The sequence below is a fragment of the Rhea pennata genome, chromosome Z, assembly GCF_028389875.1.
Source record: "Rhea pennata isolate bPtePen1 chromosome Z, bPtePen1.pri, whole genome shotgun sequence".
Classification (NCBI taxonomy): Eukaryota; Metazoa; Chordata; class Aves; order Rheiformes; family Rheidae; genus Rhea; species Rhea pennata.
Genome location: NC_084702.1, coordinates 23,820,442 through 23,832,530, shown reverse-complemented (window position 1 = coordinate 23,832,530; position 12,089 = coordinate 23,820,442). Strand labels below are relative to the sequence as shown.

General features: G+C 39.7%; 1 protein-coding gene across 1 annotated transcript in view; it reads right to left on the bottom strand.

Annotated features, from left to right (window-relative positions):
* MAMDC2 (MAM domain containing 2) overlaps nucleotides 1-12,089 on the bottom strand; it is a 60,815-nt gene that overhangs the window by 7,064 nt on the left and 41,662 nt on the right. The window contains exons 9-10 of the mRNA XM_062600185.1: nucleotides 11,367-11,632; nucleotides 11-104 (exon numbers count right to left, since the gene is read on the bottom strand). Coding sequence (XP_062456169.1) covers nucleotides 11-104; nucleotides 11,367-11,632 — 360 coding nt within the window. The remainder of the gene's footprint in view (nucleotides 1-10; nucleotides 105-11,366; nucleotides 11,633-12,089) is intronic.

Here is a 12,089-nt window from a genome sequence, read left to right as displayed (position 1 = left end):
ATGGTCTTACCAGCAGCCTGGCAGCTTCCCAGGCTCAGTGATATATCATCCAGTGCCACCAGTCCACAGTCCCAGAAGCTTTTACACCAGCTCACAAAGACAACCTGCAATACAGGAAGTTTCAGGTATCCCTAACTCACACTGTTAATAATCTGAAATCTTAGATCTTCTGAATGCACTAATAATTTTGACATCTACAGTACAGAAGTGATCAATTATTTTTTTTCTGATGTAGTAACTTTGCCAGTGACTGAAATCCAGTGGTTTTTTTGATGTTTTTATTCAATAAAAAGTGTTACCACATTTTTTTTTAGGTAAATGCTGGATCTCTGTATATAGTTATTTTATTAGCAGAATTGGTACTTTTTCGTATATGAGAAAGTATGACTAACTACAATAGTTGTTTTTTTCCCCAAAAAAACAAAACTGGTCAGCTCAAATGTCCTCAGCTGCCCTATCCTTACAAACTCCCTTGGAATTTTGTTTCTGGGAAAATATATCTGAAAGAGCAATGCAGAGGGATGGCTAAGAGAAATGGCACAGGCAAACTGCAAACGAAGAGCAACAGCAGCCAGATGAAACTGCTGCATACAACGGGACTCTTCACAAATGCCATAAAGCCGTGATACCACAGAGCAGGAAGCTGGAAATGCAAAGCATCATTCACAGGGCTTGTCTGGGTACTGTGAAGATTAAGAAAAGATGTATAAGATGTCTTATTTGACTAGTCATTAGTTATGGTCACGGAAAATACAAGTCACTCCAGATTTGAAATATATGGTCCACAAAGTGAAATAAAATGCAAAGAAACCTCTGAAACTGTAAGATTCCCAGCTGCCCTTCCCCAAAGTTGACACAGATTTGTTTGGATTAGACAAGAAACAATACAGTTTATTTTGTGAAAATACTGCTGGCAATTTTATTTGCCTAACTACTGCAAACCATCTGTATGACCATTGGGGTTATGACCATAGTCTGGGAGGAGTTTTTCAAAACAATTCCTTTGTGGTGAGGTCTGAGTTAGTAGCTGGAGACAGTTAAATGTCACTTGTAACAGTTTAATGCTCCAGAACAACTGTGAACTCCTCAGTTAGACATCTGAGGTTCAGTATTGATAGATAAGTTTCACGCTGATACAAAAAAATTATTAAAAGTACCACACCCTTTATTTACTAGTCCTTTTTAACTGGGTCAGTAACACCTTCAGTATTGTTGCTATATAGAATTTTGCTAGATTGTTTTGCTATGTAGTATTTATTTATTCATCTCTTTGTGAAATAGCCTGAGAGGTAACTACTCATAATCCTCTGAAAAATGTATGGATTTTGCTGAGTGGCACAAAACAATTTTCAAAACCATTTTACATTCAGCACTGCTGATCTTGGTAAAAGGCATCATATGCTTTGCAACCTGCTACAGGTATAGACCTGAGGATGTTCGCACGCACAACAGCTCAGTGTATAGGGGCCTAATATAGGCACTGGATTTTTTTCAGTAGAACTGCTTTCTTAACATTAAGGTTTGACAGGATAGGTTTTTTTTTTTTTTCCTAACTTGTAAGATCCTTCTCAAGAAACAGGCAAAATCTATTAAGAATTTTTAAAATGGTAGCATGTACTGGAATAAATATTACAATAAATACTGATGTGTAGACACCATCCACCAGACTCTTTAACTGTTAATAAATGCATTCTGGTGAACGTTTGTAATTAACTGAAGATATACTATAGTCCAAACCCAAGAATCTTCAGAAAACCACACATGAAAGCGTAAAGTCAGTTCTCATTTGTGAAATAGCATTTCTGCACAGTGGGCCTAATCTTGTTCTAAGTGATGTTTTCCCATTGACGTCACTGGGAACAGGATCGAGTTCTTTATCCTTAAAATGCAATAATTTGTTCCATACAAGGTATGTAATTGCCCACTGGACCCTGCAGCAAGCGCTCCGTTTTAAAAGCATTGCAACACTAACTGCTGGTCTGTCAAAGGAACTAGTACTCCTCATATAAAAGATTGATCTGTTTCAGTGACACTTCTAAGCCTGTTCAGTATTTTTATTTGTACCTTTAACATTGCTAATTCTTCACTTGCTTTCTGTGATATTGAATGACATGCTGCCATAAGCAGACTTCATAACTGAACAGGGCTGGAGGTGGGAACGTGTTACTGTGTGCTAATGTGGAATTTCCAATATTAGCTCTAGCATAATCTGCTGAAGTTGTCTGTTGTCTTCCTGGCTAATTTTATTGTTACAGTCTTAATTTGTTTTAAGCAACAAATAGGTAAAGGATATTTTATCCACAGGTCAAATGGGTTCACACTTCCTTTGTCCAAATGCCTTAGGCCACTGCAGAGTACTTGAACTTCACCTACCAAAATCGTATCAGGTTGGTGTTTACTCAGCCACTCATTTTCATCCCAGGTTAGATCTCTGAATCCCTTCTACACTCTGCATAGGACTGGTGTTTCCTCATGACTTATATTTGCTCTTGTTTTGAATTAAAATATTTGCTAAGTTGATTCTTCCAAAAGAAATCTTTACAAATTTATCTCATGTCTTGGAAGTGAGAATAGAGAGATCTTTGTTCTCAATTCACGCTTTCTTTATAAAACATGACATATGAACAATATACTAATTGTTTCAAACTAGATAACAACTCTTTTATCAGTTTATATGCCTTCCTGGAGGCTAAATTAAAAATGTTATCAAACACAGGCAGTCATTGCCAGTGTTACCAAAAAATAAAACATTTTTCTCTTCTGTCTCTTCCCATTCCAGTAAGAGGAGCTGGCCAGAGCACTAGTCCCTTCCAAATAATTGCCTCAAGTTCTGGAAGCCTATGTGTTTATTTTCCAGTGCTTAACCAATGTTATTGACCTACAGCCTCAAAATTATCAATGATCAGTTCTTTTCATTTATCCTATCAATAATGACTAATGCCAAATGACAACAATTAGTAGAGCAAGCAGGGTTTCACTTCTTCTTTGATACTTTGCTGAGTTTTGGCTCAGACACTGAGTTAGGTACGAGGGATTTCTCATCCTTACCACTCTGCATCTCCACAAGTAGAAATGAGTTGAATGTAAGGAGATATACTTGCTTTTGGAGGCATATAAGGAGAATACCTGCTTTTGGAGAAGAAGAAAGAATAGGACATGGGTTAGGTCTCTCAGTCAAGAGGTAGAAAGAAGAAAGGACTAATGGAGAAGCCTGTGAAAGTAGTCTTGAATGAACTGGACTTGGAACAGGAGAAAGGGAGAAAAGGAAAAAAAGCTGTTCCCAGATTCTTATGGGTCCTGCGTGTTTTCTTTCACACTTGTTTACCCCAGAAGGGATAGCTGTTGCTCAACTAGACAGCCAGACCAGACAAACTAGAGAAGAACTGGGAGTGGACTCTGGGTTGGGTTTCTGTGAAGAGCAACATTTGTAACTTCAAGTAACGTGACACAAAACTCAGTATTACGAAATCCAAACAGAAATCTGAGCACCAGAAGCGAAGATGTGACATGACACAAAGAAGCCGCCAAGACGTTTTAACCAAACAGTGAGCCTGACTCTTCAGCCGGTGACACCAGCACGCAGCTGTGTAGGCGCCTACGAGCCACGCAGCGCGCGCCGGCACAGCGAACCAGAGAACCGCTGGGACTGTCCCAGGGCTGTTTGACACAAACATCGTCAGTCCAGCCCAAATTACTTTCAGCTAGTTTCAACTAAACTAATTTTTTTTAAATCGCTTGTTTTCATTTAAATTACAAAGGAAGTGATCTATCAAATAACTGAAATAAACTAGTAAGCCAAAATGTGAATGTCTGCAACCTTTTGTATCATTTTAAACAAACTGACTTCAAAACAGCAGTTGCCATGCAAGTTTAATTTTCTTGCTAAATAAATACTGTGAGCTGCTGAGGATTAAATAATAGATCATGAAAGTTTCTATATACGTAACTGGATGACACTGGTACAAAGTTATTGACATCCAAACAAATATTTTTGAAAAGATCTCCTGTCCAAGGACAAATAGGTTGCAGAAATAAACAATGAAAGATAACCATAAAATTGACTGCAAAAAGCTAAGGCCACAGGCTGTTAATACTGCATCTAAGTTCAAAGAATTGCACTGTCTAGAAGAGAATACTATCTGCACCGAAAAGCTTATAAACTAGTGATAACTTCTGCTGTCCCCTAAGGCCCTGCTAGCTTTTCAGTATTCTCTTACTATGGCTCTATTTTCTTTTCATTGAAACTGGTTTGCTGGCTTTTTGTAATAGGGAAAGGTTTTTGCCTTTAGATTGGAGTCTTTTCAGATGACCTGGCATAGTAATATCAAAATATTAAGTACCCAAAATAAAAACCTGAGCAAAATAAGGAAATGTCAGTTAAATATGACAGTTACCAAATGGAAGCATGTAATAGTAGTGCAACACAGCCCTTTGCTTAGCTGCTGTGAAGGTGCAGGCCACTAAGATATCACTTTCTAACTGGAGTAATTTTCACATTCCTTTCCAACATATTATTTTCATAACTATATCAAATATCATAGAGACTAGGATACACATTTTGCAAGCACTACTGTTACTGTTTAGAAACCCTAATATTTTGCTTTAAATGGGCATCCTCAGAATGACACTTCTGTGACTACTCTTTAAAATGCTACCTGTTTTACAGGTGGGAGAAGGAAGGACAGAAGGACTCACTATAAAATTGCAACTAATCCCAGCATCTTTAAGCTGCGTATCTTACCATGCAAAGACAGAGCAAGAGTTGTGTCAGAACCTCACTGAAATCACAGAATCACAGAATCAGTAAGGTTGGAAGGGACCTCTGGAGATCATCTAGTCCAACCTCCCCACTCAGCAGGGTCACCTAGAGCATGTTAGACAGGGTTGCATCCAGGCAGGCCTTGAAGATCTCCAGACAAGGAGACTCTACAACCTCTTTGGGCAACCTGTGCCAGGGCTCCGTCACTCTCACTGGGAAGAAATTCCCCCTCACGGTCAGGCAGAACTGCCTGTGCTTCAATTTCTGCCCATTGCCTCTTGTCCTGTCACATGGGACAACTGAAAAGAGTTTGTCCCCATCCCCTTGACACCCTCCCTTCAGGTACTTGTACACACTGATAAGATCCCCCCTCAGTCTTCTCTTCCCCAGGCTGAAGAGGCCCAGCTCTCGCAGCCGTTCCTCACAGGGCAGGTGCTCCAGCCCTCTGGTCACCTTTGTAGCCCTACGCTGGACTCTCTCCAGCAGCTCCACGTCTCTCTTCTACCGGGGAGCCCAGAACTGGACACAGGACTCGAGCTGAGGCCTCCCCAGGGCTGAGTAGAGGGGCAGGATCACCTCCCTCCACCTGCTGGCAACACTCTTCCTAACGCACCCCAGGAGACCATTGGCCTTCCTGGCCACAAGGGCACATTGCTGGCTCATGGTCAATCTGTCATCCACCAACACTCCCAGGTGCTTCTCTGCAGAGCTGCTCTCCACAAGGTCAGCCCCCAGCTTGTACTGGTGCATAGGGTTATTCCTCTCTAGGTGCAGGACTCTGCACTTGCCCTTGTTGAACCTCAGGAGGTTCCTCTCTGCCTCTCAGCTCTCCAGCCTGTCCAGGTCTCTCTGCATGGCAGCACAGCCCTCAGCTGTATCAGCCATTCCTCCCAGCCTGGTATCATCAGCAAACTTGCTGAGGAGGCACTCTGTCCCCTCATCCAGGTCATTGATGAAGAAGTTGAACAGGATGGTGCTCCTTTACTTGCCAGAAGTGATGGTTTTCCAGGAGAGGAAGAGATAGGGATGAAGCCAGCCCTCCTGACCAAAGGGCTCTCCTTTACAGACTAGTGACTTGGCCATGGAGATCTAGGACTTCATGTTAAACAACTCTGGATTCATCATTACCCAGGACTTAGGTATACAAGCAGGAGACACAGACTTTCAATAAAAAGGAGAAATACTGACATAATGAGATTTTAAAAGTATGCTATTTTGCTGAGTATCATCACAGTGACACTATATGACTGCAAAGGTCCCACGACTGTGATATGAAGCCCTGGGGAGGTAGCTGGGGGGAGAATATCATAGGGGGTAGTTAGGGAGAACCGTACAAGAAAAAAAATTTAACCATAATGTATTATTCCCCTGAAATGTAATGTTCATCTTGCAGAGATGTGGTTGAAGACACTACTGAACTGGAGGTCACACCTGTACCATAGCGTTTACAGGTCACCACAATTCATGCACAGCATGGATTTGCCTAATCCCTTTCTAAGTGCATGTATACTCTTGGCCTGCACAGCATCCTGTGCAAAGGATTTCAATATTTAGTCATTTGGAAAAAGTCCTTCCTTCTGTTCATTTTGAAGGAACTAAACATTTGAAGTGCAACACTCACTCACTCGATTTCACTTTCTCACAACTCTAAGTAAAACTCGTTATGTAGGTGGGATGAGAAACAAACGGGTGAACTCAAGGAAAGAAAAACGAGGGAAAAAAACTGTCACAGAGGAAGAAAAGTAGATTAATAAAATGAAAACCCTCAAAATGCTGCCACAGCTACCCTGAGGGAAATAGGGGGGGGGAATGTTATGAGGCCAATTGCCCTTTTGTGGATTTGGGTGTTAACTCTTTGGGAGGTACTCAAATGCTATTGAGTAACGTTATAAATATTTGCATGAATGGATAAACACGAGATGTTCACCCTTGAACACCAGTGAGATGTTCTGAACAGCAACTCAAATCTAGCTGAAGTGAGCAGAGCTAATGTGGGTAAAGCGAACTGCACTCAAATCTTCAATTCAATACAGCAATTTGAATTTTGTTCTGCAGCTTTGTAAAAGTAGTCTCTTTCCATGGTTGTGCAAATGTGCATGCACACGCACACACACACGCACACACACACACACTCACTCACTTAAAATGCAAATTCAGGCTCATTGGTGTATATAAGCATCCCCAGCTTCCTTATGGCATAAGTGAATTTGGCTGTCAGTTAGGTCTGATCCTCCCCTGCCATATATTTATATGGAAAATCAATCTCAGTACATTCAACAGGAATAAAAGAACCTTTATATTTCAGGATCTGTTTTTTACGTTGCTGTTAAACAGGTTTATACAACAAAGCATGAAGGATTTCATTTATTTTAATAAATGCTAGGAAATTCTTTGTTTTTTGTTTTTTTTTTCATTCCCACATTTCCCTGGGCACTACAAAGTATGAAAACAACACCTTTTATGTATAGGTTAGTACCATAGGTAGTTAATTAAAAGATAAGAGTGACTCAAGAACAAAGTGAGAAATCAAATTTTTGAATTTCCAACTGTTAACATTATATAGCATATGCATTTGCAGTATGTGTGTTTATTTACGCACGCATATATAAACATTTATGAGTTGTTCACTTGGATCTTACCCACCTACCCTTTTCACATGGTATTTCCAAAGAAGTGTCATACTAAAGCACGCCTGCCAGCTTCAAGTTTCCTGCTCACAGAACTCAAGCCAACAATCTGTGCCAGACTCCAGTTAGTTAATTCAAAAAGAACTTATGAAAAACCATTACACAACCCAGGAGCCTTCTTACTGGCCTGATGTAAAAAATATATTATCAAAAATAAAACATATTAGAAAGTTTTTTTTTTTTTTTAAGGCTTGGGAGGAACATGCAAAGTAGGAAGAAAGACAAAAGATGCATGTAATCAGAATTTTAGAACAATCATTTTCTGGCTGAAAAAGCTTCGTGACCTTCCCGGCTCTCTGGCCCAGGAAGCATAACGACTGCATCTCTGACTTTGCTGGTCATTAAGGAACAGCCAAGAGACTGTTTACTGTTTCCACAGACACTGAGCCACTCTGCAAGTCCCACCCAGTAACCAAGAACTCCAGCCACCAAACTACCATGCACGCACTCAACCTCTTATCAATTCAGTCTAGACATGATGCACCCCACAAAACAGCCTTTATGTCTGTATTGAAGGAAAGGTAGTACCACTATCCAATTTTAAGACCACCTTACTCTATTAAAAGACTGAATTTTCACTTGCTTATTACACTGCCAAGATGCAACGATTTCAGCTCATACTTTCCGTGCTGGGTGCTTGCTTCAAGCTTGTTTTGGAACTTTTAAGCCAAAATGGTTCCATCATTTCCAAGAACAAGACTAGGGGAAAAAAAGCATTATTTTGCCCCTATTTTAAAAATTCTATTAAAAGCTTGGGCACTCCTAGACTTTGGAACAGGGGCATGAAATGTGTCAAGCTTTGGTCACTGTGCCAGAATTGTGCTTTCTGGCAAGTCATTAGTTTTTTGAAAAACTACATTTTGCAAGAACTGGGGCAAAGCAGGCACAGAGACTGGGACACAGCAGGATTCACGGGAAAAACTGAGACTGGCCAGAGCTAAGGGACCATGAGTAAAATGGAGAACGTGAGTGGGGAGCTGCTGCCTACGGGGCATCATGGAAAAGACAGAGATGTATCAGCAAGTAGCTACAGGATGCAAGGACAGATCGGAGGAGAGAGGGCAAGAGAGGTCAAGCTTCAGCGAGCAGGTGAAGGTCTCTTTCTCTGTAGCATGCACCTCCACCACTGGCCTACACTGAAGATGGGCAGTGATTGCTCCTTGTCAGCTATTTTATTAGGTCCTGGGCAGAGATCTTTATTTGTTTAAGACTCCAGTCCTCCAGATAGCCAAAAAAAGTGTCTGTATAATGCTACTGCCCAGTGCCGTTCCGTTTCCTTCAGCTGGCTTGGGGGAAAAAAAAAGCAAATAAAGTTATGCATAAGATGATTTTTTTAAAGTATTAAGGCTGAAATTTAGCCATGAGAATGCAAGAATTAGGTTCATTGTGCAATTTAATTAAAGCTTCCTTGTGCTTATTACAATCAGGCAGCTTTTAATTATAGTGATTTCATACCCTTGCCTTACAGGAAGCAGAGACAGACTTTAACTCTGGCATTGTCTTTTGCATGTGCCTTCTCAGTCCTAAAAACCTAGTTTAACTTTCCAATCCAGGAAAAAAAGATATATTAATCATAAGATAATAGGCCAAAACCCTCAAATGACATTGTTAATTGGATAAGTGGTGTCTGAATTACAATATGTGAACTCAGGTTTTATCTAGATCTCAATCATCTCACTTCTTGTGATATTTGAGAAATACCTCCACAACAGAAATACAAGAAAAAAAATTTATATTAATCAGAGTGACTTCAGTGAGTTTTATTACCCCCTGTCAATGGGTGGTTCCAAAACTTAGTAACTTCTGATTACATAATTCTGTAGTGAAGCATGTCTGGCCTAGCAGGCTGGTCGCACAACATCAGAGATTTGCCAGAGACCTGCAGGTGTTTTTGGTTTTGTTTTCCCCAAAATATGCTTCTGCTCTTTTCTTTTGCAAAGATGGCCCTTAATAGTTGTTTCACATTTTGAAATTTGTTTCATCAGGAGAAAATACTTGTCGCAAGACCTAAAGAACAGGCTGAAGGTTTTTGAGCATTGCCAAAGGCCTCCTTCCACAGACCATTGGGTTTCTTTCCTCCTGCAGACATTACGGCACAAAAGAAGAGAGGATATTCCCTCAGTTTCTTTGTTCTTGCCCCATCTGCTACTGCCTACAGACAGACTAGTAACTACAGGCATGAAAGCAGCAATTGAAGAAAAGCTTTCCATCCCAGTCAAGCTTTTTACAAGTTTTTTAGATGCACTAATTTCTAGGAAAACATTAAAATTGTTCTTCATCAATTCATATCGGGGAAGATTTTCCTTGTAAATGCCAGATGCTAAAAAAAAAAAAATGCAGAATGCTGCCTCCAAGGCTATAAACCATTTGCTAGCAGTCATGTACAGCTGTCATCACTACTCTTATGGTGTATTACGCTGCATGAGTAACTGAAGCTTTTTTAGAAGCTATAAAGAAACAAGCAGGAGATGAAAAAGTATGTTATAAGCTTGCTTTTTTTAAAAAAAAAAATCTTTTCTGATTTAAACAGAGGAGGAAAATATATTTCTGCAGATATTTTGGGGTGACACTGTGAGAGACTTTTCTATCATTCATTTGCTGGACAGTAATATAATTCATATGTTGTTTCTTTCTATCTCAGTTGAAAGGGCATTTGAAATTCAGTAAGTTCTGTGTATAAAAATCTCATCTACTTTTTAAACATATCAGATATCAGAATTATTTTTGTTATAATATTACATAAATATATAATATTATATATCTAAATACGTATTATATATGGTATGTATACATTACATATATATAATATAATAACCAATTATCCAACTGCTAGGCCTGAAATTTTCAGAGTAAATCTCCTTTTTAGCACAGATAGACAACTGTTTTGTGAGCTTCTCTTTTAGAGTGTATTTGCTTCCACAAAATACTTTTTTCAAGAAAAGTTAAACTAAATAACTACTACCACCTTTAAATTACTTTATAGTGGCGTAAAAATGCTTAAGATGTTTGTCTATAATTCAGAAATAGTGTCAAAGAGTTACTAGCATAAGCTGTCATCCATATTTGCACAGTATTATTACACTGAAAAAAGAAAGCTAGATTTATCTCAGTGTCCTCCGGTAGTGATCCAACATTCAATTAGTTGCATCTGGTCCTCCTCAGATGACTTACAGATTGTGAAAAAACATTACAGAAATCAGAATAACTGCAGGAGTAGCTCCTATGGTAGTTTGTATGAGTCATCCAAGAAAAATCAGTCTCTGTTAAAAGAACAGAGAGGAGGAATAGTAGCAACTAGAGGACTTACTCAAGAGGGGGTGTGAAACACTATGTTGTTAATCTTATTAACTTGCTGAGATAACAAAGTATCCTCTCCAACCAGACCTTGCAAATACTTCAAGTCCATTGCTCTAAATTATAGTGACTTACAGTTTCATATTTTAACCCAGTGGTTTAGTTCAGGAAACTAGGATCAGCTTCCCAGTTTGACCAGAATGTAATCAGTTCTCAATTTTTAGATTAGTTCAGACTTGCAGTTCAGTAGGGTAATTCAAAATCTTGTAGGGTAAAACAGAAAATGTGTATGGACATAGAGCCCAAGGCCAGAGCACAACCACCTCCCACTATAAGTCATCAGCTGAAATCTGTATGAATCCTGCGACTACGCTCCAGGACACGACAGCACTGTCCACTGCCCTGGTCCCACCATGATGCCGTCTTACTGGAGCTCACCAAGAGCCAGACTGTGAAGAAGACCTCCAGCCAGACCTCCGCACAGCTCTGCCTGGGGACCTTTAATTCACTTTGTAGGTATGGCAGGACAGACAACTTGGTAACACAGCTGTCAGTGAGGAAAAGGCTAGGGAAAGCCTCATCTATACCTTTGCAGGAAGAAACAAATGTGAAGAGTTGGCTCTTACCTTGCAAGCCATAGGTTTTTTGAACGAGATTTCAGCTTGTGTCCAAACTCCCTTTGGAGAGTCCAAGACAGACCAGATTTTCTCTTGAACCACATGATTCTCCTCAAAGATATAAACAGCAAGAGTGCCACTCATTTTGAAAAATCCATATAAGGCATAATAAAAACGTAGGCAATACTGCAAGTTTCCTGGAAGAGTAGGGCCATACAGTCGTCCAATATATCCAGGCTGTGACGTAAACTTTGTGTTCGCCAGCAGGTAATAACCTGTAGGACAATGCAATTACTGAGTATTTCTAATATGCAATTTGCAAAGACGATTTGCTATTAAAGCAGTTTCTGTTATTGCACATTTGGGCAGTAAAGAGAGTTTCTACTGGCAGGAAACAGATTATTACACTCTGTTTGAAAGGAAGTAAGAATTTTTCTAAAAACATCCCTGCTATTTTAAACTACACTGGCACATGGCTAAGTTATTAGAAGTGAGAATTTTTCAAATTTACACTGAAAAATGTTCTCCTTTGCAGCCTGCTCGCTCCACTGGAAACCTGACTTTATTTCTAGGGTACCACTCCCAGACTGAAAAATGAATGATGAATGATACAGCATATTATTTCCTGCACGAAGTATGGAAGAGGTGAGGCTTTAGCATATACAGATTAATAACAACAAATATTCTACATAAAGGGATGTGTGAGAAGCACTGTATCAGTGTATCAGACAT